Source organism: Mastomys coucha, unplaced genomic scaffold (assembly GCF_008632895.1).
Source record: "Mastomys coucha isolate ucsf_1 unplaced genomic scaffold, UCSF_Mcou_1 pScaffold1, whole genome shotgun sequence".
NCBI lineage: Eukaryota > Metazoa > Chordata > Mammalia > Rodentia > Muridae > Mastomys > Mastomys coucha.
In genome coordinates, this window is record NW_022196891.1 from 63,669,825 (window position 1) to 63,696,202 (window position 26,378).

At 44.5% G+C, this 26,378-nt stretch overlaps 1 protein-coding gene and 1 pseudogene across 3 annotated transcripts in view; both read left to right on the top strand.

The window, feature by feature from the left end:
• The window catches only part of Ildr2 (immunoglobulin like domain containing receptor 2), a 63,307-nt gene that overhangs the window by 20,870 nt on the left and 16,059 nt on the right, over positions 1–26,378 (top strand). For 2 of the 3 annotated variants that reach the window (XM_031388305.1, XM_031388316.1), the window contains exons 4-6: positions 17,064–17,120; positions 20,018–20,164; positions 21,148–21,324. In XM_031388305.1, the coding sequence (XP_031244165.1) occupies positions 17,064–17,120; positions 20,018–20,164; positions 21,148–21,324 (381 nt within the window). The remainder of the gene's footprint in view (positions 1–17,063; positions 17,121–20,017; positions 20,165–21,147; positions 21,325–26,378) is intronic. The other variant, XM_031388325.1, reaches the window with a different exon arrangement.
• Positions 6,538–7,724, top strand: LOC116069368 (annotated as a pseudogene).

The window sequence follows — 26,378 nt, forward strand, 5'->3', positions numbered from 1 at the left end:
TTTTTTTTTTTTTGTCCCCTGGGAGGCCAGGAAAGTAACCTGATTTCTGGGTTCTCTGTCAAAGAATGGGGTGGCCTGAAAAGATTACAAGGGCTCATAGCTTGCTAATTACAACACCATGAACTAGTGGTTATCGAATTTTCCATTAGGAATGGCTAGAGGATTCCTTTTGGTAAAAAGAAGGGCTTAAAGACCAAGGGATGTGTTTTTAATATTTGGAGTGAAGGTTTGCACAAGAGGCATTGGAAACATACTCTTTGCCTGGCAGGTGGTTCATTAGCGAGAGGAATGTGAGCCAGGGGTTGGATATGGAGGCTGCTGCAGAAGCACAGATGAGAGATTTGAGATTCTGAACCAGAATGGGAAATGGAGACACCTTAACTGCCATTCTGAGACCAAAGCAATCGATCTTGGAGATGTATAGAAGGAAGTGAGGGAGATGAGTCAAACAGGATGCAATGATTTCTAACTAGGTGGGTAAGGGGTCATCCCATTAACTAAGAAAGGGGACATGCATGGAAATGCGGGTTAGAGAAGCAGAGGGGTGAGTTGGATTTTGAACACGTAGAATTTAAGATGTCTGTGGAACACTACCAGGGCTCCAGGGGTTGTGTTTCATTGGGCCATTTTTCATAGCTTGATACCTGTTACATTAAGTAATGTGAGTAGTGTTACCCAAAATTGTCCATGGCAAATTGCTTGCTGGTAATTGCAAATGTAAGTCTGGAAATCAGAAGAAAGTGAAGACAGAAGACAGTGGTTTAAGAATCATGACCAAAGGGCTATAGAGATGGCTTAGTGGTTAAGAGCCCTGACTGCTCTTCCATAGGTCCTGAGTTCAATTCCAAGCAACCACATGGTGGCTCACAACCATCTGTAATGGGATCTGATGCCCTCTTCCGGTGTGTCTGAAGACAGCTACAGTGTACTCATGTAAATAAAAATAAATTAATCTTTTTTTTCAAAAGGAATCATAACCAATAGACAGGCAGAACCACATGAAAGTAGATGAATCACTCTAGATACTGCTATAAAACGAATGGGGCCAAGAATAGAACCAACCCATTGGTGGTATGTTCTGGCATTACTTCATGATAGTGGTAACATTGATTCTATATATGTTCTTTTCTTCCATTCCTTACAAAACTTGGAGTTTCATAATAACAGTGAATGATGGGTTCTACATAGCCAACGGCCAATACCTTTCCATGTTTCTATTTGCCACATCAGGAGGGTTCTAACATAGAGATACCTTAAAACGGCAAAGGGACAGAGTGTCTAAGTCATTCTTACTTTGTGCCTCTTTTTAATTTTTTTTTTATTTTTTATTTTTGTTTATTTATTTTTTTTTTGAGACAGGATTTCTCTGTGTAATACTAGCTGTCCTGGAACTCACTCTGTAGACCAGGCTGGTCTCAAACTCAGAAATCCGCCTGTCTCTTCCTCCCAAGTACTGGGATTAAAGGTGTGCGCCACCACTGCCCGGCTTACTTTGTGCCTCTTAAATGTTACTGAATACTGCATGTCTCTGTTGACACAACACACATCTGCAGTCTCAAGTGAAATAATATGGCTCCATTTCATCTCATTTCATCAGAACGAGATTCTAAACCCAAATAGGAGGTAGAGAGCCTTAACCAAAGTTTTGAGACCAAAGCAATCAATCTTGAGGAAGTAAGGGAGATGAGTCAAACAGGATGCAAGGATTTCTAGCTAGGTGGGTAACGGGCCATCCCATTAACTAAGAAAGGGGACATGCGTGGAAATGCGGGTTAGAGAAGCAGAGGGATGAGTTGGGTTTTGGACATGTAGAATTTAAGATGTCTGTGGGACACCACCAGGGCTCCAGGAGCTGTGCTTCATTGGGACATAAATCGATGACATTAAGTAATATAAGTAAGTGCTTGGTCACAACCATCAGTCACAATCTTCTCTAGGTATATAAGTGATTATTAGTGATAAATTCATCAGAAACTATGGTTGAAAGCACTGGTTCTAGTTAACTTAAGGGAAAAGAAAAAAAATGCATTGGAGGGTATCAAAACCAAAAGAAGACCTAAAGAATTTACCTTTTTTTTTTTTTTAAAGGAAAGAATTCATTAGCCTCTACACAAACATCTCCTAACCTCAGTGACTTTTCGGCCCAGAAGTTTATTTCTACATTTACCACAGTCAGGAGGATAGTGTCCCTCCAAGCGGTGGCATGGGATTCTAGGCTTCTCCTTTGTTTGGCTCTGCTGTGTTGGACTTCTGCTCCCAGATAAAGGGAGTGGGGATGGGGGTGGGAATGGATAAATATATGGATGCTCAACTGGAGCTTCTTAGGATCTAGATCTAGTAGTGAATGGAACACTACTTTAGTCAGTTTTTTTTTTCATTTATTAATTACTTATTCACTTTACATCCCAATTGCATCCTCCTCCTCTCCTCCAAGTCCTACCATCCCAAGCCCCTCCTCTCATTAACACCCCCCCCCCTCTTCTCTTCAGAGAATGGGAAGCCAGCTTGAGTACTACCAAAGGTACATCAAGTCTCAGCAGGACTAAGGGCATCCTTTCCCACTGAGGCCCCAGCAGGCAGTCCAGCTCGGAGAAGGGGATCCAAAGGCAGGGAAGAGTCAGAAACAGCGCCCCTTCCCCAACCGCCCCCCTCCCGCCGCCATCCCACCCCTGCCCCCCCTGCCGCACCAGTTGTTAGGGGATCCAGATGAAGACCAAGCTGTGCATCTGCTACACATGTGGAGGGAGAGGGCTAGGTCCAGCTCCTAAATGCTCTTCGGTTGGTGGTTCAGTCTCTATGAGTCCCCATGAGCCCAGGTTAGTTGATTCTGTAGGTCTTTTCTTTAGCCATTTTGGAAGAAATAGAAGAAGATAACAGTGGTAAACATAGTAGTTATTCTCAGCGTTGTTAGAGATGCTTCAGGGCTCCTGGCTTTATGTTGTGGAAACCATTGAAAAATATCTTTAGGGCTCTCTTGGTAGGAAAAAAAAAAAAACATAAATGCTATTTTCCATTCTTGTATTTTCCCAACCAAAAAAAAAAAAAAAAATAGCCTTAAGCGAGAAATCCCAATTGGCCCAATTAGATCAGTTGTCCATTGTTTAGCCTCTCCTCAGAGGCTCTTGGGAGAGAGTCCACCAATATACAGAGAATGAATACCTGAATATCCACCACACACACACACACACACACACACACACACACACACACGCCCCTAGTAAATGTCATCTGGAGGGATACCAGAGCTGTGCCCGCTCACACTGAAGATAAGCTGTAACTCACAATGCTTTCCTGTAATACTTTTCTGGGGCAGGAGAGTAGCTATTATTTCTCTCATTTCTAGTTTAAAGGAAACCAGTGCCCTGCTGATATGGCTGCACCCCAGGTTTTTAAAAGGTGTCAGTGATTAAACCCCATTGCTTTTAATTCCTAAATTATCTGTTTTCATAACACCACAAGCCCTAAGATGCTGTAGCTTGAGCTATGTACTAAAAAATGTGGTTGCTGCTAGGGGCTGTGGGTCAGGATCTCCACTCACCCCAGGCTTGCCTCCTTGGTTCTCTGCATTTCTTCCTTAAACTCTCTCAAACCATTGACCTAGGCCTTCGCTTCAAAGACACAGTTGGCTCTCTTCTAGATTGAATTCCTCCCCGCCGGGCATGAGTCACCCCTCCTTCCACCCCATACATCTGAACCTCGGTGGCCATGGAAGCTTGTTCAGAGGTTTCAGAAATATCCAGCGATGCATGATTCACGGAAACGGGAGGACAACCAATGTTTCAACATTAAACAGGAAAACTATCCCAAACACCCTTTGCTGTCTTTTTTGATGATTCAGAAGGTGAAGTCATTCTGAAGTTGGGAAGAGCACACGGTGTTTTGGTGCTTTGAGATGGCCGTGACGGATACCTTAGAGAGAGGCTTAGACAGGGTAGATGCAGGCAGGGCTGCGTCAGCAGACAGTCACAGAAGGTGGGGTGTCCAGAGATCAGCCATTTGGGATTAGACATTGGTCTGGGGTCAGTGGCAAGGATTGGCTGTCACCATGCCGCTGTTTGGGTGGGAGTAAAGTTCCCTGGAGCAGCTCCAGCTGGCAGGAAGAAGATGGTCACCATTTCAGGAAGGCCCCTGCAGAGAAATTATTATTTTAAAAATCTAAAAGCAGCCTGCCTTGTTCTTACTTCTTTCTATGTACCATATAAGGGCCTGACCTCTTCTTTCTGATGTCCCTTGTAATAGCTTGTTGTTTAAAGGTCTTTAATTTTAAAAGGGGGTCAGGGACCTCTGTGGAGATGAGGCTGAGGGAAACACTCCTGTCTCTAGCCTGGGATTAGAGTAAGAGGAACCGAGCCAAAAGGGTGCTTAGCTCAAGCTAAATGGTAAATAACAGGTTTTTTCAAATTTGAAATTATAGGTGGTTGGGAGAAATCAGAGAAGCTCCTTCTCCAATGAGCTTTGACATATAGAACCAGTTCAATCCAGGTTGCCTAGATACAAGGAAAACAACATGGCTTTCCACAGGCTTTTCAGTGATTTTTTTTTTTTAAATTTCATTTCAAAGGTCCCTGGATTTAAAAATTAATTCTCCATAGAAGGCAATTCCTCAAATTGCCATTCACTGCTTTGTTTTGTTTGAATATTGTTTCTATTTCAGAAAGAAGAGACTTTGCTTATTGATCACACTTTAAACCAAACAGGAAAAAAGACAAGAAATTATCCCTGCAAGAGACCAGTCTTTTGAGCTGTTATATTTCCACAATTATCTTGATCGCAAGGGATGGAGGTTCCAACTAACTTAGGTGTATCTTTGGCTTAGGTCACAGACAAACCCCAGGGCCATTCCGAGATTCAGTAAATGAGTTCTGGTGGCCGATCAGGGTGTCACAGAGCCAGTCTGTCCTTGCCTCTCCCTCCTGCTAGCTCCTCGGCTCAGGCAAGGTCTCTTCACATGAAGCAGTGAGTACTCAGGCAGGCCTCTGCCTCTGCCTGCCTCAGGAGGATAGACAGGCGTCTAGTCTCTGCAGAGTTCCTGTAATAGTCCTGCTGTTGCAGGGACGAAGTGCACCCCCATTGGGGCTGCAAAGGGAAGGGGAAGCCCTTCCTGAAGGAAACCAGGCAGTTTCCAAATGGAGACAAAAGGGATGCCAGGCAGGCAAAAACACACAGTTAACATTTTGTGGAATTTGTCATCAGTTTCTGCTTCTCTATGGGCCAAATGTAGTGTGCTAACTGAGGAGGCCAGAAATAGGTGTGCTCTCAGCAGGTCCCTGCGAGCAGGCACCAATTTGGGATTGATTCTTTCCCACAAATAACAATGCTGCAGAATTACCTTTGTTTTCCTGTCACTTTCCTATTTTTTTCCTCCATCTCCTCCTGCGACTTACCCAAGAGTACAGCGCAGATTACCTAGACAAGTAAAAGAATGGGTGGGCATGGATCTTTTTTCTATTTTTTTCTGAATTTAAGCTATTCACAGTCCTGTGTCTGGTAGAAATAAATGTCTCTGCTCACTGGTGTTTTTAAAAGCCATTAAGAACTGAAGAAATAATCAATGAATTTTGGGGAGGGCTCTTCAATGGAAATATTTCCTAAGATTGTGCGGAAATGCTCTAGCACCCACCCCTGCTTTCCTGCAGTTCCAGTTTGATTCCTGTCTGGCATTCCAGTGATTTCAGTTCAGACTGTTTAGAAAGGCTACTTGTTGCCAAGTCACCCCTTCTCCCAAGGCTCCCCCTCCCCCTTATCTCCCTCTTTGCCAGCCACAGCCCGGTGCAGCTAACCAGGGAGATTTGCCTATTAGAAGGGCCTCAGCTCCCAGAGTTCCCATGGTAACAGCCTCCTTGGAGGTCTTTTGTTGCCTGCTAAAACTTTGATCTCAGAGAGTGGCTGCTGCTGTTTCTCTCTGGAAGATTTACAAACAGAGGAAGAAGGGTAAACGAATTGGGGAAGAAAAAAAGAAGTTTACTCCTGGCAGAAGGGAGAGAGGGGGGGAAATGAATTACAAGAGACACACTCTGGCCCTAAGTCTAGAGGGAACCTTGGAACTTCCTGACGCTCTGCATTCCCTCCCCACATCTCATTTGCAGATTCGACCATGCTTCAGGGTTGGGCTCATCCCTAGCAGGATGGAAACATTCTACTTCAGCACACATCAGCACCTTCAGAATTCTAGATGGGGTGAGATAATCCCAAAGACTCTCATGAACAGAGGGGCAAAAATGAGAAGTGGGTTTTTCTGGGCAAAGCTCTAATGTCTCCTCTAATGTCTCTTTGTCCTGTCCCTGGCCTGGTCTGCCCTAAACTTTACTCAGGTGCCTCTGTTGTTTTGTTTTTATGAAGAATGAGAAATGTATTGAAAGGAGAGAGGAGAGCCAGAGGAGTTACCCAACATCTAACTCCCCTTAGAAACTGTAGCTAGGAGGAGAAAGAGCCATGAGTCCCTCTAAGATATGGAGCCAGGCCTTTGATGTTACCTTCAAGAACTCATTGCACAATCCTAATCTTGCTCACTGTTAAGACCCCACAGAGCAGGTCAGAATCACTTCAGTTCAGACTTCTATTTAAATTGTGATAAAAAAAAAATTAATGAGTATTTTTTAGCTGTACTGGGATGCCACACAGTAAAGACACAAAATACATAAATGACTTCATTGTGTCCCTATTAAAATGTTGTGTCCTTTGGGAAAATAAAAGTTGTAGTTTGGTGGCGATGAAAGAACAGTCAAAAAAAGATGAAAACTGTGCTTGGATAGTAATAGGTATCTATGCCACAGATTCTCAATCGAGGGGTACTTTGCCCTCCAGGAGACATTCGGCAATGTTTGGATGCTTGTTTTGCTTGTCACACTGGCCAAGAGTTATGAACCCAGTGAGTAGATGCTGGGAAGGCTTGGCGCCTCCTACAATACAGACCAGCTCACGATACTCACCGTTCTTACTTTCTACAGCCCAAATGCCAACAGTGTAAGTAAGTCTGTTTGGATACCGGGCATGGTCCAGGGTGAACATGGTATAGAGGCTTGGGGCCAGACAGCTCTTGGTGTACTAATAGATGCTTAGTTTACCAATCTGTAGAAGAGAGGGGGTCTTAAAGGTTATCCCACATGCTCAAGATGTCGAATCGAGGAGGTGGTACGTCGTCCGGAGCGAAATTCTGGGTTTCCCTGGGTCTTCCGGTGGGAGCTGTGATCAACTGTCGACAACACAGGAGCCCAAAACGTGTATATCATCTCTATGAAGGGAATCAAGAGACAGCTGAACAGATTTCCTGCTGCTGGTGCGGGAGGACATGGTGTCGGCCATAGTTAAGAAAGGCAAAACAGAACTACGAGAAAAGGTACAACCAGCGGTGGCAATTCGACAACGAAAGTCATATTGAAGAAAAGATGGGGTGTTTCTTTATTTTGAAGATAATGGAGGGGTCGGACGTAGTAAACAATAAAGGCGAGATGAAAGGTTCTACTATCACGGGTCCAGTGGTAGAGGAGTGTGTAGACTTGTGGCCCAGGACTGCATCCAATGCAGGAAGCATTGCATGGTTCTCCAGTAGGCTGATTGTTAAGGAAAAAAAAAAAACAAAAACCTGGTGGATAGTAGTTCTCCTCCCCCTTGCCACTCTCTACATGCCCCACCAGTGTATCATCCCTAATCTGAGCGAATCCTCTTTAAGGAAATCTATGTTGAGTACTCCGGCTAAACGGTTGGTTTTCCTTAAGCAGATTTAATGGACCACTTGTGAACTGACCATTAAGAACAGACTCACATTTTCTTACTGACACCCGCGCGCCCCCTTTGAAATCATCCTGATGGTGATAAACTTGGGGTTTGTCTGACCCAACACCCTTGTTATCTTTGGGTTGCCTCATTTTGGTTGCTATTGGAAACACCTCATTTTCTGAAGACTTAGGGATGCACAGCTCCCTTCAACTACATTAATCAAGCCTTGCAGCCCAGGGAAAGAAGGGTGCCTTCACGGAATGGTAGTTGGTTGGAAAATATACTCAAAGATTCCTGACTTGTCACAGCTTTGCACTGCCCTGTTACACTTAAGAAAACAAATGAGGCCTGGCAGATGCTCAGAGTGCCCAGTCCCTCAGCACCCATAGCTCAGGCTGGGGCCAAGCTTGCTCTCCCCTTCCTCCTCACATGCAGCCCAACTCACTGTTTTTGCCTCACTTGTTGCTCATCCCTGTGGGAGGAACACAGCCTTCAATTAGCGTGCATTCCTGACCACCTCGGTTGCCGTGGTTACCCCGGGTGGCGCTGAAGCAGCTGGGTCAACTCGCGCGCTCTTTGTGGCCTAGAGCCCTCGCGGGGGAGGGGACGCAGGACCAGCGCTGAAGTGGGTGGTACCGGGAAATCGGCTCAGTCCCCCGAGGAAAGAATGGCAGTCCCTCAAAGCGAGTCAGGAGACAGTTCCATTTTCTCCAAAGCCAGCTGCCGCTATTCAAAGTATACAGGTTTGGTTCACACGGGGACTGGCGCCTTGGATTTTGTTGAATTGGCTTCCCAGAGAGGGCTCTGGGAAAGGGTCCATGAGTGAAGCCCTTTATACCTCAGGAAGGCTGGCCACCAAGGAAAGGGCAGGAACTCTGGCCTGCATGACCTTTTGAGCTGTGTACCCTCTGTGCCTGCCTGAGAACTCAGGGCATTTTTTGATTAAGAAAAGTTGTGGTCCCTGAATATTGGATCAAGTCTGGTTGGATATCTTTGTGCTAATCTGTTTCACCCAGCACAATAAAGTGTAAGAAACCACACTGGTCCCCACAAACTCAATTTCCTCCTTCAGTGGCATCCCGCCATCCTCATCAAATTTTGAGTCAGTCTAGCTCTCTTCTGCATTCCACCATCTCAGACCAAGTCAAGCATGTTATATTACTAATGATATTTTCCATCCATTCACTGTTTGGGGGCCGGAGGGTGGATCACTAGAGCACTTTGCACAGGCTAAGTACCTTTGCAATCATTATTATTCTTTGTTAGTTTGCAGCAGCGTCTGTCCGTATGCCTTTTAATTAGATCACACTGTGTCACATTGTGTCCAGTAATCATTTTCTAGTTGCAATTTTTTTTTCAACAATCTCCAACATTTTCTACATCCAGAAATTATAATTTCATTATGTAAGCAGAGGGATTCCACAAGCACAAGCTCATTTCAGCCATTCAGTGCAAATACCAGGAGATTAAGAGGCACCGTGACTTCATGGGGATGGGGGTGGGGTGGAAGTGGGAGGGGGACAGCTGGAGTAAGTAGACCCAAGTTCTATTCCTCGATTGATTTTAGGCAGTTATACAACTTTCCTTAAGATTCTTAATCTCGCTGTTTTTCTGAAGACATCGGGTGGGAGCTGTGGCATGAACTAACCTTTGTGGTCCTTTTTAACCATAAAATATGATTTAAAAATGTGTAAATAGAAGAAGTCATGGCCTTTGACCAAACTTACAATCCACTGCCAAAGAGCTGGAAGCATTTATTAACAGTTAATTGCAGATGGTCCGATAGTAGTCATTTTATAGAGAGAATTCACTGTTGGGGTTATTCTCCCCTAAGTCTGTAATTTAAAGTGAACTAAAATATAAAAGACACAAAAGGAAAAAAATAAACACAAGAAATGCTTAAATACATAGTGTATAAATATATGTGAAGGAAAAGGAGGCTCTATCCACATTTGTGACAGATAGTCATAAACTATATTTTTTGGAAGCATGGTTGCCATGGGAATATAGAATAAAATCAGGCATGTGTGTGCCCCTGGGAAATTTCCAAATATATTTGATATTTTAAATAGCCATAGAAACAACCCTTCAAACATGGCCATAGAAACACCTTTACACACTGGGACAAGAGCCAGAGGAAGGCACCCGCTCTCCTCCGAGAGAAAGGTGGGAAAGCAATTTTTTTTTTTTTTTTTTTTGGTTTTTCAAGACAGGGTTTCTCTGAGTAGCCCTGGCTGTCCTAGAACTCACTCTGTAGACCAGGCTGGCCTTGAACTCAGAAATCCACCTGCCTCTGCTTCTGAAGTGCTGGGATTAAAGGCGCACACCACCACCGCCTGGCTGGAAAGCAATATTTTTGGGGATCGGGAGTGGAGAGTGCGGAGGGTGGATCCAATACAGCCTTGCCCTGCAGATGGATCCTGACCATCCCAGGAAAGTTCACCGCAAAGGACTGAGAAGGCATTTGCTATCCTCCCGAAGAGGAAGTTCACTAGCACGGTGCCCTGGCACACCTGAGAGTGCCTCTTGTTATTTTACTCAAAGAAACGGACAGAGATCACCATGTTCCGGGCAATACAAGGATGGAAGGACTGCCCTTGCCTCACCCTTACTCGAGTTCCTCTCAAGTAAGACACTCTGTCTCTGCCTGGTGCATGCTAAGGAGCCAGATTTAGTCTCCAAAAACAAGTTTGCATGGGATCTAGAATTTCACTTCCGTTTACACTTTGAAGGCTTGAACCATCAGACCCCGAGCAGAAGTGTGAAGGGCATAGACAAAAGCAATCATTTAGGGTAAAATTTACATTCGTATTACATCTCTATAACGAATTCTCTTAACATACGCTAGCCTGGTCTGTTTTCACTGGTGTGAGTGAGGTGGCAAGATGTTCTGCTGCCTGGAATACATTCTTGGCACTGAACACTGATTCCCGGATGCTAACTGTTTTGCCTGTATGTTGAAAACTGATGCATGCATGGATTAACAATGGAACAGTTTCTTTATCTTTCCTATTAAGGGCCTATGGATTGGGTGGAAGGTTCTATAATGAGCAACATGTCAAAGCCTAGCTAGAAGTGCGGCCTACCAAACCATGGGGATTTACTCTTGGAAAGCTTTGAAAGTTCTGAGGGGTGAATGAGGGGCCTTCTGGTGCTAGACCTGTTAAGATGCTGAGCTTAGGGTGTAGTCCCCACTCTGCTGGGACTTCTAGCTTGCTAACATAGGCACGTGTAGAGGAATCACTGCTGAGAGATAACTGAAGGTGTGCGTGCAGTATCCCTGGGGAGCCTGGGAGAGGAAACATCTTGTTGTAGCAGCCATACAGGGCTCTGTCAGAATATATTGTTAGAGATCTGTAGAGCAAATAATAGGTACTGGACCAATGCAGTTCAAACACTTGTTTTGCTAAAGAATGAGATATACTACCTTTGGGGGCTCTGAATGCCGCTGAAAGAAATAAGCACTTTGGGAGAAATGCTGCCAGGAAGTAAGCTACGAAATGTGTCAAGACAAAGCTATGGGTTGAAGAAGTAGGAAGTGCAACAAGGACTACGTCTCTCACTAAAGCCCTGGGACCAGAGGGATCCTCATGTTCGAAAGGCAAAGGGGATGGCTACTGGGTAGAAGCACTTTGCTGTAGAAGCATAAGGTCCTAGGATCTCTCTTAAGTGCCAGCTGGACAGACTGTCTACAACCCCAGCTCATAGAAGACATAGACAGAGGTTACTAGAAGAAGCTGGCTAGCGAGATGAATTAAATCAGTGAGCTCTCGGTTCAGGTAAGAGACCTTGCCTCAAAAATTAAGGTAGAGAGCAATTTAGTAAGATTCCTGATGCCAACTTCTGGCCTCCATGTGCATGTGCACAGAAACCTGCACACACGTCTGTGCCCCAGCACACGTGAACATTCACGCCATACATACACACAGTCAAAAGAGGTTGACAAAAACAGGCATAGCAGGAAGGAAATCCAAGTAATTAAATTAGAGTTCTTAGGTTGGCGTTTGAGCTACAGGGGTGGGCGCGGCTAGAATGAACCTCACAGGTGACCTATCTCTATTCCTGCTTCCGTCTACACCCGACAAAATAGTCACATCTTTGCTGAGTGAATGAATGAATGAGTGTGGGCAGGAGACATTCTGAAGTGAGCTGGTTTCCAGGAATATGTACAAACGGCTCAACTGGGGATAACTTGAAAGTGGCAATCTGAGGAAACAGCTGGCTTTGACAATTAGGAGGTAAGTGATGCAAATCATGCATTCACAGTGCACGCTCCTACCCTGAGCATTCAACCCAAGGACCACGTGTGGCTGTGGAGTGTATGCCAGCATGCTATGAGACTGATAATGTTTGTATGTGTGCATGCACAAGCTCTTTGGGTGCTTTATGCTTCTGGCTTATTCATGTGGAAATTTCCTTAAAGTAATGGATTTTGCAAGCTTTGCAGAAAACTGAGCGAGTACATGAAAGCCACATTTTCTATGATCGTTTGAGCTATGATTTGAAAAGAGTAAATATGGCCTTCTATCCACAGGGTCTGCTTCCTCTCTTTCCCTTAGACATTAAAGTGACTTGTAATTACCTCTCTTAAGCTGAATTCTTGAAGAATAACAGTGATTCACAAGCATGGTGAAGCTCTGCTAAAACCCAGGCTGTATTTACTGCTATTGTTTCCGTACTTCAAGATCAGACCCTTGCTGGGCACGATAGGACAGAAGAAACGATAGCACATTTCTAACTGACAGTAGCATTTCTTAGGAATTGTTATGGAAGGAGCTGGAAGCAAAATGGTTTTCAGAAATATAAGATTGCGGCATAAATTCAATTTTTAAAATGCCGTTAGCTCCAATAAAATCAGAGTCATGGTGCAAAAGCCGGAAAGCTCTATGCTTTCCTGCTGTTGATGTAGTGGTGTTGTCTCTTATACCCAAACTCTTACTACGTCCTGAATTCTAAAGACATTTCATTTTACCCACTTTACTGCAATAGTCCCTCACCCACGCCTCCCTGGGGCTAACTGCACTCAAGGCATTATGGGAAACCTTTACCTCTGGAAGCATCAGTTATTGACATATGCTACAGGGAAAATGAGAAGGTTGATGTGTGTCTGCCTGTTAGAGTGTCAAAGTTTGTGAATTTCTCTCCACGTTTCTGATATGTTCTCTCTTTAATTTATAGTGTCCAATTACAAAACAATGAAAAAGCCCAGGGTGCAGAGCAAAGGGCTCTTCATTGATCTGTTCCCCTATGATGCCCGTTCTGCATCCCCAGAAGTAAGAAAGGCTAAGAGGTGCTGTGTCGTACTGTTGCTTCGAAATCTGAATTTGAACATTGGTAACCAGAGCTGTCATCCTGCATGTAGGAGCAATGTGAGAACACTGTCAAGGAAAACCAGACAGCCTATGGGGAAATCCAGCTTTTGCTGTGTGCGGAAACTCTTTGGAGGTTGCAAGTTCATGATCTCAGGGTTCTGTACAACCCACAGACGTATTTTGTTTGGCTTCTCCATTATTTAAAAACAATATGAATTAAGTTGCCTAACATTTTTAAAGTTATGGTATTTCATCATCAAATCTGGAATCTTGTGAACTTGAGTCGGGGCTCACCTTATGCATTCCTATTGGCCAACAATTGACTAGAGCCAAACACTGGTGCCCTCATAATGACACTGCCACTTGAAAGACCCCGATGCTCTCAGTTGTCTCACAGATATACAGCTATGCTCATTTGCACCACCAGCTAGCTCCTTACAGACCTTTGGGATTTGAGGTCCCATTCTCTGAGTATCAGGTTGGAGAACTAAATATGGTGTCCAAATGAGGATATTTTGCAAGCAGAAATTGGTACTACTTATTAATAATTACATCAAACCCATGGGCATAAATCAGGATTCTCTCATTTAAAAAAAAAAAAGATGTGTATACCATTACATCCCAGTCCTTCCATCTACTATGAGCAGACTGAGACCAGGAAAGGGAGCTATTTGCCTGAAGTAGTCACCATATACATCATTTCCTACTACCTTGACCCCCTACTCCAGTGTTTTTATGGTATAACAAGTGGAATAAGTATGAAAATCATATCCTCTTTGGCCATGTGGATATTTTATAGTTGGTTGATATTATAGCCAGATGTGGTGATAACACATCTGTAATCTAAGCACTCAAAGGCAGAGATAGGAAGATCGTGAGTCACATGCTAGGCTGGGCTACATAGCAAGACGCTGTCTCCAGAAACCCAAATTAATGAAGGAATGAGTAAATAGTCAAAAGTTACACACACACATGCACTTGTCTATCATCTATAAATAACATGGCTCATGTCGTGAGACTGCCTACAGATTGGTAGCTTATATAAAGAGTAAATTTATATTATGATTCCGATTCGTTCTGTGGCCCACAGCACACCTGGAGATGTTTCAAACACTGGTAGACCTCAGAGCGTCAGAGCAAGCATACTCACAGCTCCTCATTTAACTAGATACAAGATACTTTTACTATCTGTCTGGGGAGGAAAACATAACAAAAGCCTGCCGTCGAGCGCCTGATAGCTGTTATGTTAACAAACCTTGTTTATTCCTCTCTTGGTCATTGGTTATTATACGGTAACGAGCACTAAGTGTGTGTGAGATGTCTAAGATCCTCATTTCTTAAATCCTTGACCATCTGCTTATTCCCTTGTTTCCAAGACATATTTTTAGAGAACGTTCTGGATGAGTTCATTATTATAGTCATGTGCTCAGATTTTGGTACCAAACTCCATCTTGTCTCCTACCTAGGGAGCTGTGGGGACACCTTGGGGGGGGCACCTCTCGGTGTCTTGTGAAGGACGTCTTCTACAGGACACCTTCCTTTTTTGTTTCTATTATTTTCTCTCTTACAATACGTCCTGACCATGGTTTTACCTCCCTCCACTTTTCCCAGTCCTCCCCCACCATCTTCCCTCACTCCCAGATTCACTCCTCCTTTGTTTCCCTTCAAAAAATAAGCAGGCCTAACAGGGATGCCACCCACGTAACAAGCTACAGTAAGACCAGGTGCAAACTCTCATATCACGGCTGAGCAAGACTACTCAGTAGGAAGAGGGTTCCAAGAGCAGGCAAAACAGTCAGAGACACCCTCTACTCCCACTGTTAGGAGTCCCACAAGAACACCCAGCTACAACTGTGAGGTATATGCAGAGGACTTAGCTCAGACCCATCTAGGGTCCCATGACTGTTGCTTTTCTGTCTCCGTGAGCTCCTACGAGCCCCGCTTAGTTGATTTTGTATGCCGTGTTCTCCAGGCAGGATGCCTTTCTCAATGCCTTTCTCAATGCCCATTTGGCTTTCCTTCTAAGAGACCTTGCAAGTCTCAGAAGCAGCTTCCCATGTCAGCTATGTGAAAATGGAGGTTCAAGAGGAGAGATTTTCCTGCCACGGCTCGCTATAGCAGAGCTGGCCTAAAGCATCAGCCAATAATAATATTCCTTTAGAATATGTAGGTAGCTTTCCAAATGTGGACCTGTTGCCTTGGCAGGAGGCTTGACCAGGATGCATGTTACCATGGTACCCCTCCTGCTCCTGTGGAGAGTAGAGGAAACAGAGCAAGCGATGGTTGCTTCTCCTTACTCACTACCGTCTGCCCTCAGATGCAGGATCCTCCCCTAGTGTCCCAGGTGCCTTTTCCCCCTTTGACTTTTGCCAAAGCGGATTTTTGGTGGGCTTCCTTGTAGAAGAAGAAAACAGTGACTAGCTGTGACCTCTAGACTCAAAATGTAAACCACACATTTTGTCTTCTACACTTGATCTTAGCCAAAAGGCTGGGAAGCCATAAACTTGTTTTCTAAATGAGCAAAACCCGCATGCATGTCAGACTATAGATGGATGGATGGGAAGGTATGGTGTGCTCTCTCTCTCTCTCTGTGTGTGTGTGTGTGTGTGTGTGTGTGTGTGTGTTTGTGTGTTCATTTTCAATCTGGACTAATAGTACTTCCAAATATACTTTTTGTTGCATCTAGTTAAATGAGAAGATTCATTTGTGTTTACCATTTGGAGCTCAAACACACCAGTGTTTTTAACATCTCTAGATATGTTGTGGTCCAGGTCACTAACTAGATTCATAATGGAAAGTCATCTTTGGTTAAACTACAACACTGTGGACCTGTGGAAATATGATGTTTAACAGCTACCTGTGGTTAGTGAGCCCTTGAAATGACAATATGTTGTGGATACGGGCGTAAGTGAAAAAAAATGATATTAAGTTCATTGTTTCTGTTCGTGTGTACATTTTTAATGTTATTACTAGAAAAGATGAAATGACCGATGTTGTTAGCATTGTACTGTCATTGGATGGTGCTGTCCTGGAGATGTTTGCCATGCGCTGAAATAAAGAAGGATCCAGGTGCATGCCTTAGGTGTGCCACCGTGACCTTTTATCATCACAAGACAGACAGGATGTTGGCTACTTGCATCCTGGCACAGCTTTCTATTTTGTTAGCGAAGTTCCAGGGTGGAAGTGGTACCCTGGGCCTTCCCCTTGATATAAGAATATGGTGAAAGCATGTCGAGCATCTTTATAAGTCAGATTCAGCTCCCCCCTCACATCTCCTAGTATTGTATTTCCTGTACAGCTCTTCCCTTCCCAGAGTCTCCGGGGAGCACCTGTTCTGACACCAATCTTGAAGTTTCTATGTAATATCACACAGAAGGCACTTGGGTACATACCACGCCAGCTGTGGGTGCCATATGGAAAAACCATACCATATACATATGTACAGAGTATTTCTGAAGCCAGAAGGAGTGGAGAGGAGTGTGTGTAGCCAGCCTAGCGTTATCCTTTCATTGCCTTTGAACATTTTAATCATTGAGATATCCTTAAGCCATAAATAGAACCATGTAGCTAGTTAACTCTCAGTTAAAACCAAATATGTACTTTTGTTTTGATATGGACATGGGGCTGTGTATGGATTGTATGAAAATGTAGATTGAATGTTTAGATACAGATGGGTTTGACTTTCCACTGAAGTGTGTGGAGAAGGATGTGTGAATGCACAGGGATGGCGCACGTCAGTCTGCTCAGGCAGGATTTCTCATTCGGAGGCAGAGATTTCCTCTTCCTATAAATAGTCAGAGATAAGGTCCCCTTTCTGCTTCCAACTCGGGTAGGTGCACCCTTCCCTTGGACGGCCACCAAAAGTACTTGGTTATAGTCATTCCCTTTGACCATGGCCTTGATGGACCTCTCCTAGCCCAGAGCAGACAGACCAGTGGCCCTGTGAGGGCGTGGCACGGCTGGGCGCCAGGAACAGGGCTGCGGTTTCCTTTGGAGTAACTTCTTTCCTTCTTCTTTCCCTTCTGCTTCTTCTAGGCAGGACAGGGCTGCTTGCTGATCTCTTGCCCAGTTTTGCTGTGGAGATTATGCCAGGTACTCAGTCATTTAACTCTTTATTTGCTGTCACTCCATCTGTCTGCTTCTGCGCTAGTCACTGATTAACTTATTTGAGGTTGTTTTTTTTGTTTTGATTTTGTTTTTGTTTTGGCACGTTGATCTGTATAATGTTTGTTGTCTTTCTCCAGGATGAACTAATCCCCTTGGATGAGCCTTTTGTATACCTTCTTTTTCTAGGTCCTAATATTGAGAATTAAGAATACGTGAAGATGGGGACCCAGTCCCTTGTGGTCAGGCATGCAGCTTCATTGCTTATCTCGTGGCCCATTTCAGTGTTTCACTTGTACCCAGATAGTTATATGTCCTTAAGTATTATTTATTTATATTCCTTATTTCCTAGAATATATGCTTACCCATTCACTATTATACAATCATGTTACAGTGAAGTGCCTTTTGTAACATTACCCAAAAAAAATTTTTTTTTTAAACTTAGGAAAGGCACACCTTCCTTCCTGCCAAAACACGCATCCCCAGACCCATACTTGTAGATTTAGAGCCTGGAAATTCCGAGGCCCCCAGGGACCATATGTCAAGATCACTAACCCAAATACAGATCTGCATCTCTTCATATAGCTTCAGGTGAGAGTACCAGCCAGACAAAGCAATCTGGTGCTGAACTGCAGCTTGTCGTTGAAGGAGGTTCAGGGAGAGCTGAAATTGAATTATAGAAAGGATGATACCCATAAAAGGAATAGCAGAGCGTATGTATCGTTTAGCTTTGATTTCTGCCATACCATTAAGCTCCTCCTAATAGCCACAGAGAGAGATGAAAAAATATTTCTGGCCGTTGGTTTTGGATTAAGTGAAATTTTAAGAAACGTCTAGAGTCTTCAAAATCCAGCTTCACTAATTGTTCTTCTATGAATGAATCCAGCCTTTTACCTTTAGTTGGCCAACCAAACTCAGATAGAGTTTGTCCTTATTGCTGTTATGTTCAAGGACACAGAGACACATTGTAACCGCTCTTATCAAGACTCCTTTCTATTTTTAAGCATTTATTTACCAGATTTTAAAAAATGTCACATACAGTGTTTCAAAGTAAAAAAGTTGCATCCCCCAAGTCCAAAGAAGAGTTTCTGTATTTCATTGTTCACCTCAGCTTCCTTCCCTTCCCCCACCAACCCCTTCACCGACTTGTTTATTTATTTCCCTATTTATTTATTGAGAAGGGCTCTTGTTACTGTAGGCTTGCCTCATCTGGTACTTTGCTCTGCAGCCCAGGCTAGCCTTCAATTCACAGCAATCCTTTCTGAAGAAAGCTAAGAAAGTGCCAAGATTACAGGCATGCTCTGCCCAACCACACTCAGACAGAATTCGTTTGTTTCTCACTATAACCTGCTAGTCTTCATCCTTATAGCTTCATCTCCCTATAGCTGACCTAAACAACCTCAGAGATAAACCCCACCTTCTTAAGTCATTTACTTACAAGGCTTGGGCTAAAGCCCCTGGCTATCGGTTATCCACTGTAAGAGTGTTCTCCACACAGTTCAAGTCAGACACAAAGCTTTCTCATTCCCTAGTTGAAGAGAGCTTGGCTTGGCTTTGAATGTATTACAGATGGATAAGTGGGGGTCATTCAAAACTATGAGCTGTTTGTTTTCTATCTGAGGAAATGGTGTCCCAACTGAAGGTCAAATGACTCAACAACTGTCACAAAACTCAAGTGCTCATTCTCAAGTCCTCAAAGGAATATTCGCTTAATGGGAGGGACAATTAATGACCAAACTTTAAGAAATACAATATCTACTGAAGCTTATCATAAAGGGATTTTGAATGGATGGCTTTCAACCATCTTGATCTTTTGGCTTTTAAGGAAAGCATGGCTCGTACCAGTGTGTCCAAGTCTCCAGGAGAGATGTGGTCTCATGCCAAACCCAACAGCATGATATTGAGACAGATCACCTGAGAGTCATAGTCACTTTTACATAAGCCAGATAGAATTTTGCTTCCTTTTAAATCTTTTGGATGAGCAAATTAAAGGAAATTAATGTTCAGACTCAGACAGAGTTATAAAAATTATGAAAGTAGACAAACATTAGTGGTGCTGTTCATCAGTGCTCCGAGCCACTTAATTCTTGGCTATGCTGGCTGGCTGGCATGCTTGTCTTGAGGGTGATCAAACCAAACCCATACCCTGGGGATGGGGGCTATATCTCTATTTGAAACTTTGCCTCTTCCACCCCCTCCCACATTAACCCTGGATAGTTATTGAGGTATAAGCAAGAGTTTTGCACCTCTGCCCTGGAGCTAATGACAGGAAAGGTATCCCAGGAAAGCAGATTAATATACTCTGAGCGTGGACCACATAAATGTGATATCTATAGGCCACAGAGGTGTATAGGCCTACCACAACCTAAAGATTGACAGATTTTGTTTGTTTGAAGTGGGGTCTCACTTTGTAGTTCAGGCTGCTTTGATCATTCTGTCTCAGCCTTCTGAGTGCTGGAACTATAACCATGGCCCACCATGTAAGGCAGGGACCTTCAACTTATAAATAAGATTGGCTTCATTATAAAAGACATGCATTTACAGAATCCACCGGTTAGGAGCCCAGCACACAAAAGCCCACCCCTTAGCTTTTGTCCTACCATTTTGTTCCAGTTAGGAGCCCCAAAGTCTCCAGTCACAGAGCTGGCTACTTGTTGCACCCCAAGAGAGAGACAGGTCACCTGGTTCTCTTTTCTCTGTGCCCTAGTATTTCTCACCCTGAGTGCTTCATGAGTCTGGGGTCCCTTTGTCCTGGCTAGATGTCCTTCCTTCCCCAGGTCCTTCCCACTGACATCTTTTGCAGGGAGACACCCATCCCTGCATGCCGTGTCCTGAAGTGGGGGGGAAGGGCTGCCTCGAGCAGATTTCTTTGTACATCCTTCCAGAGTGGGTGTTTGTCGGCCTGGTGATCCTGGGGATCTTCCTCTTCTTCGTGCTGGTGGGGATCTGCTGGTGCCAATGCTGCCCTCACAGTTGCTGCTGCTATGTCCGCTGTCCATGCTGCCCAGATTCCTGCTGCTGCCCTCAGGCCTGTGAGTAGGGATCTGTGGGGAAATGCGGAGCCATCCAAAGAAATATCACCTCTCCATTTGACAGCCATGTACCCTGAGTTCCTCCTCCACTCCCTTACCTCTGGCTTCAGGGAAGGCCGTTCTTGTTCTCCACCTCACCTCCATGCACATCTCTCCCTCTGCATGCGGTGTATCCACACGTGTCATGCTCATGGACATTGCAGATTAAAGGAAGGGTGGGATCAGAATGGTGATGTTTGGGGTAATGAACTCTGCACCCTCTCCTTGGGGCATTCAAACAGAGAAAACCTACACTGGTCATTGTCCTTCGGGGCAGAGAACACCCTCCTTTTATAACTGGAGTATAAAAGCTGTGATGTACGGGCTTCATCCAGCAGACACCCATGAGTTCTATTTACTCATAAGATGAACCTGGCCATAATAGGGATCAGTCCGCATTTGAGGATGCACAGGGTTAGCTTACTGGCCAAGTCCATGAAGGCGTTTCGTTTGATATCCCAACTGCAAACCAAATACATCATGAAAGAGAGAGAGGCACACTCTATCTTTAGAACCTCTAGGAATGAAACAGTGCCAGAAGGACCCGGGTTACTGTCGATGTTTTTGAAAACACAGACAGGGGGCTGTGTGCATACCCAGGGCTTGCTTTGCCTCCTGGAAACATCCCTGAATGACCCTTTTGCTAACCCCCTCTGGAGGAACCATGGTAGCTTCTAGACAGGGCAGTTCCAAGTAGAGGTGCCACCATGACAACTCCTAGATCCATGTCAGTGTTGTCCAACTGCCAGATTCTAAATACTGTAGTTCCTCCTCTGACTGCCTGTTTCATGGAGCTGGAGGAACCCAAAGTGGAGTGGCTTGGGTGATTCCAGTGAACTAGTTCAGGAGCTCCCTTGAAAGAATGGAACCCCAGGGATTCTGGGTGTGAGGGTTGTGGAGGGTGGGTCTACATAATCTCTCTTGCTCTTCATCTCCCTCCACAGTGTATGAAGCAGGGAAAGCAGCCAAGGCCGGGTTCCCTCCCTCTGTCTCCGGTGTCCCTGGCCCCTACTCCATTCCCTCTGTCCCTTTGGGAGGAGCCCCCTCATCTGGCATGCTGATGGACAAGCCGCATCCACCTCCCTTGGCACCAAGTGATTCCACTGGAGGAAACCACAGTGGTAAATGTAGTCCCAGACTGCCCCACCCGATGCCTTACCTGGGCCCCTCCCTCATTCCTTGCTGATAAGGACAGTTAGTTCTTCAGTGATGTATCTTTGGGAAAACAGTGAACTCCGTTCCAGAAATGGGGCCCTTCTAGCTGAGGCATTTACCTTCTGGAGTGTACATCAGGCTTCCCAGGGGACTGAAGGACACTCCGAGTCTCGCTTTCCTGTTCATGGTCTCATTAACTAAAACTATGAAGAGAAGGAGTTTGCTATTTAAACTATGTCATGTGGTTAATAGTGATCCCATGCTCACCTAGTGTTCAGGGCTGTGTCAGAGGGTGTGAGGGACAGTAGACTGTGTAGAGTGGTTTCTCAAAGGAGGGAGTGGGCCTTCATTAAGACAATCCGATGTTGAGGAATATGGTACTTAGAGTCCAAAGATAAAAGAGCTGGAGTTAACTACAGCATCTTCCCTGGAGGAGATGAGATCTGGACCAGGATGGATGAGAAATATTTAGGAAAACTGTGTGGCGGCTGACTGTCTCAGCGAAGGGAGGTCAGTAGTGTAGTGGAATCCCAGAGCCCAGAATGTGACCATGTCAGTGTGGAGCTTGTCAGGCTGCCTGGAAGGAGACAGAAGGGCTTGCTGGACACTACGATGGGCTTTGATGCCTGTCTAAAAGGGCAAGTGAGAGCAGCTCTAGGCAGATGGTTGAGCAGAGAGCTGGCAGGCGGGAAGATGGGAGAGAGGCTCAGTGACAGAGGACAAAGCTCTTGACACCTTGTTCAGGTATGTGAGCATCTGGTTTTTGGTAGGAATCAAAATGCCAAGGAAATCTGAGAAAAACTTTGAAAGAAAAGAGACGTTAAGAAATAAAGCAAAGGAACAAGACTTCAGGATGACCCCAAGTTGTCCAGTACTACTGATCAGAGGCAGAAATGAGATCATCGGTACAGAGGGCTGATTAGAGGGGCAGTCAGCTTCATTGGGATAAGTAGAGACCAAGAGGCAAAGCAGGATGGAGGTTAGTACAGCTTACCTGGAGGCGTTCCACCAGGCTTACACATCTCTGAAGGTTAAGACTGCACAGTTGACCTCAGTGACTACAGTGTGGGTATGTGGAGGTGAGAGATGGTACCCAGCCCACGTGATGAACCTCCAGGGCCTGGCTCTGGCAGGAGTGAGTATCCTCCATGAGTAATTGGTGTGTGTGTGTGTGTGTGTGTGTGTGTGTGTGTGTATGTGTTTTCCTTTTTCCTGGAACTATTAGTAGAATTCTGACGCCTGAGACTGAGGATGAGTCACAAACTGAGAAGGAAAAGCTAATGATCAAGGACGTGCAGGGAAAGCAAGACACAGACAGACAGCATAGATGCTGTTTCCCCCGGGGGGGGGGGGAGCGGGCGAAAGAAACCGGCTGGACGGCACACGGGCTTTCAGTTGCCGCTTTCCATTTTCATGCCACCTTTCTTTTCTCGGTATCAGTAGGACTCCTTCACCTTACTCTTCATTTACTGGATTATCACAATAAACTAAGGTTTATTAATAAACTAGCAAGTATTTCCTCTCTCCACTTTTTTCTTTTCCTTTCTTTTTTTTTAATGTTTTCTTTTTCTTTTTTCAAATGGGGCTTATTGTGTAGTTCTGGCTACCCCGAAACTTGCTATGTAGACCAGGCTGGCCTTAATCTTCCTTCCATTTCTGCTTGTTGCAGTTTTTCATCATTTTGGCCCTATCGCATTATACTAACCAGTTACAATTAGAATTCCCAAGACTGAGTAGTTGATGACTTGGCTGCTCACATGGTCTGGTGGCATCCATGCAGGACATATTTCTTTCTTTCGTACTGTCCTCTTCAGCACGTGCTTCGTCCCGTTGGCTGGCTCCCTCGATGACAGCAATAGTTGGGAAAGGCATCTGCGATGAGCTATGGAGAAAAGAGCCCCATGGTTCCCAAGTGGGAGAGGATAAGAGGCGCCCTGACTCCTTTCCCCACTATTTATAGCTACTACTCAGGTCCTTCTCTGTCACTATGACAGAAGGTGGGCTTCTCTCGGGCTGGTCGGCATCCATACCCTTCAGGTTGTTGGCTGAATATCCACACTTCATCTGGTTTACACCTCGCAGCTCCAACCTTCTGTCTTGCTGTCTCTTTCACCATTCAAATCATGCTCATGTCTCTCCTGTAGGAGGACAGCCATTTGTAAGACACCCCAACGTCGCTTCTCCATTCATCCTCCACTCCTCACAGCCAAACTCCTTGAAAAGAGCTTTTAATAGTCAGTGTCTCTGTTTCCTCCCCTCTCACCAACTCAGCTAACTTCCTTCTTGCTCCTGCCAAGCCACCGGATTGCTAAGTCTGATGGCTGCTTCTCAACCCTCTCCCCTAAAACCCTGGCTGCCCCAATGCAATTGTCCCTCTGTGCCTTTCTGGCTCCAAATTCTGTTCGTCTCTCTGCCTGTTCTGACAGTGCCACTTTTTTATTCCGTGTGTCTTCCTGGCATTGGTGTTCCTGTTTGGTCTGTGGTCCGCTGTCTGGGAAATCCTATCTACTCCCATAGCTTCAGCCTTCATCCATATGCTGACGGTTTCCAGTCTCGACTTTCCAGACTTCTGCTGCTAAGACCCTTATATCCAACTGTTTCTGAGTCTCTCCAGCTGGATGTCTTACAGGCCTTTAAAACTTAGCCTCCACGAACTCAGTCTACTGCCCCTCCCCCAACCCCTTTTTGCTTTTCTAACTTCAAACCAAAGTCTATATAACTCATCTTAGTGGGCAGCATCATTATCTGCCTAGCAGCTCAAATCAAAACCAGAAACTCCTTATTCTCCACTCCTCTTGTCCAGTCTGTCACCAAGGCCTTCCGATTATACTTTAACCTTGAGCTGTTTTATTTCCCTCCACCCCTACCGGAACTATCTTGGTCCTCACCGCCCCTTCCTCCTGCCTTGCTTACTGAAATCAGCTCCTCCCCTTACTCAAGCCCTGCTCACACCCATTTTATCTGAATATGCCTGGACTCCATTCATCTTGCTGACAAAAGAATCGAGTAGATAAGGAGGATTTTGAAATATTTTAAAATTAATAGAGATGTGTGTCTCTATATATATGCCTACTGTATGTATACAGAATATGCAAATTTTAAGACTCACTTCTCCCACAGTTGAGCTGCTGTCACCCTGGGGGTGGAAGCTGGCAGCTGTTCCATCATCCATAAACAGCCTTACTGAGCTCATTAAGATAGGACAGGAAGAACAAGCTCATATCCATGGAAGCACACCTTGGAGACCGCCTGCACAGGGTTTCTAAGTCAGATTTGGCCTATAAATGGGGAAATTGACTGAAAAAAAAAAAACTCAATCTTAATTAGGTCAAAATAGCTGCTTAAATGACAAGTTTTTTGAGATTATAGTTTGGCATCACAGGTGATTTTCTAATGTCCTCTCTCTAGTAAAGCTAAAATTAGAAAAAGAATATGAGAGCAGTCGAGGCATGAAGAGCCACACAAACCAAAAGGACTTGGACCAGGCTGAACTAGAAAACAGAAATAAATCATCCATGACCCTGAGCTGAAACAGCACCAGGAAAAAGTCATTTTCTAAATATGCTGGACTTCTGCCAACAGTCTAGGACATTTCTTGTTAAAATATGACCACACTTCAAAGCATTCTCCTGCCTTTAAATTATAGAAAAAAACCAACCTGATACAATTCCATGTGTGTGTGCGTGCGCACACACACATATACATACACACATATATACATGTATATATATGCCATATGACCTTGGATGGCTTCAAAAGTGTTGTGTAGTCTAAGCTAGCGCTAACTCAGGGCAATCCTCTGGCCTCAGTATCCCATGTACTGGGATCACAGGCATGTGCCACAACACATGGCTCTACCTTTTTACAAATCAAGGGATAACCTATAGCTGGTGCTGGTAGCACACACTTATAACCCCAGCACTCAGGAGGCAGAGGCAAGAGAAGCCATGAGTTTGAAACCAGCCATTCAAAGCCAGCCATTAAAAAAAAAAAATGAATTTTCTCAGCTCTCAAAGAAATTAGAAAATTGTAGTCTGTCAGGATCATTACTGAAGGTTTGTTAAAGGAAGTAAAATGGGTAAGAACTATGGAGGAGTATATACAGAAACTGTAGCACAGAAAGGAAAATCACATTGTCAGAGAGGATGGGGAAAGATTTTTCTGGTGACTCATATGCTCTTGAGCACATACAAGACACCGAGCCAGATTCTATGGAAATGCAAGAAGAATTTAGTGCGCTCTACAATCAAACTTGCAGCTTATAATTTTATATAAAAATATCCACACCCTTTAAAGGGAGAATTGTCTTGATTTTTAGCAACCAAAACCGAGCGGATGATGTTCCTAAATCTGAAGAGCGATCATCTGCCTCTGTCTTTTGACAAATTAGAAGAATTTAAATCTCTGAAGTCTCTAGGCTGCTGTGGTGGAGAAGTCAAAGTTGAAATATTATGGCATGGTGGAGGCTCTTTTAAACGACAATATTGAAAGCTAAAACTATTCTCTTCCCCTGGGGCTGTAGTTACTGTCTATTCCCAGAGATTGATAACCCATGCATACAATCTAATCTGTATCATAATGAGGAGTGTAATTTTTTTTCTTATGACACTGAAAATGATCTAAACTCTAGTCCCAGCTCCCCCAGCTGTGGCTCAGCATAGCTGCTCCAGCCATGCCCCCTCTCCTGGGAGACAGCTAGTACCTAGTTACATATAGTACCAGCCCTCTCTAACCCATGACGTTTATTTTAGCATCACCAAAGGTTTACTGTAAAAGTGCTTCCCATATGAAGAACACCTCCTAGGCAGAGCTCAGACTGCAGGAAGAAGAAAGCCTTCCCTGATGTCTACAGCCATGCTGGTGTTCTTTCCTTAGGAAATAATCACCAATAACAACAGACACAAACCTTGCCTCCCCAGGCTCCCATTCGAACCCTCCCCTTCCTGGTTAAAATTCTCCAATAAACCACCCACATGGCTTTCTGTGGCATACTTTTTTTTTTTTTTTTTTTTTTTTTTTT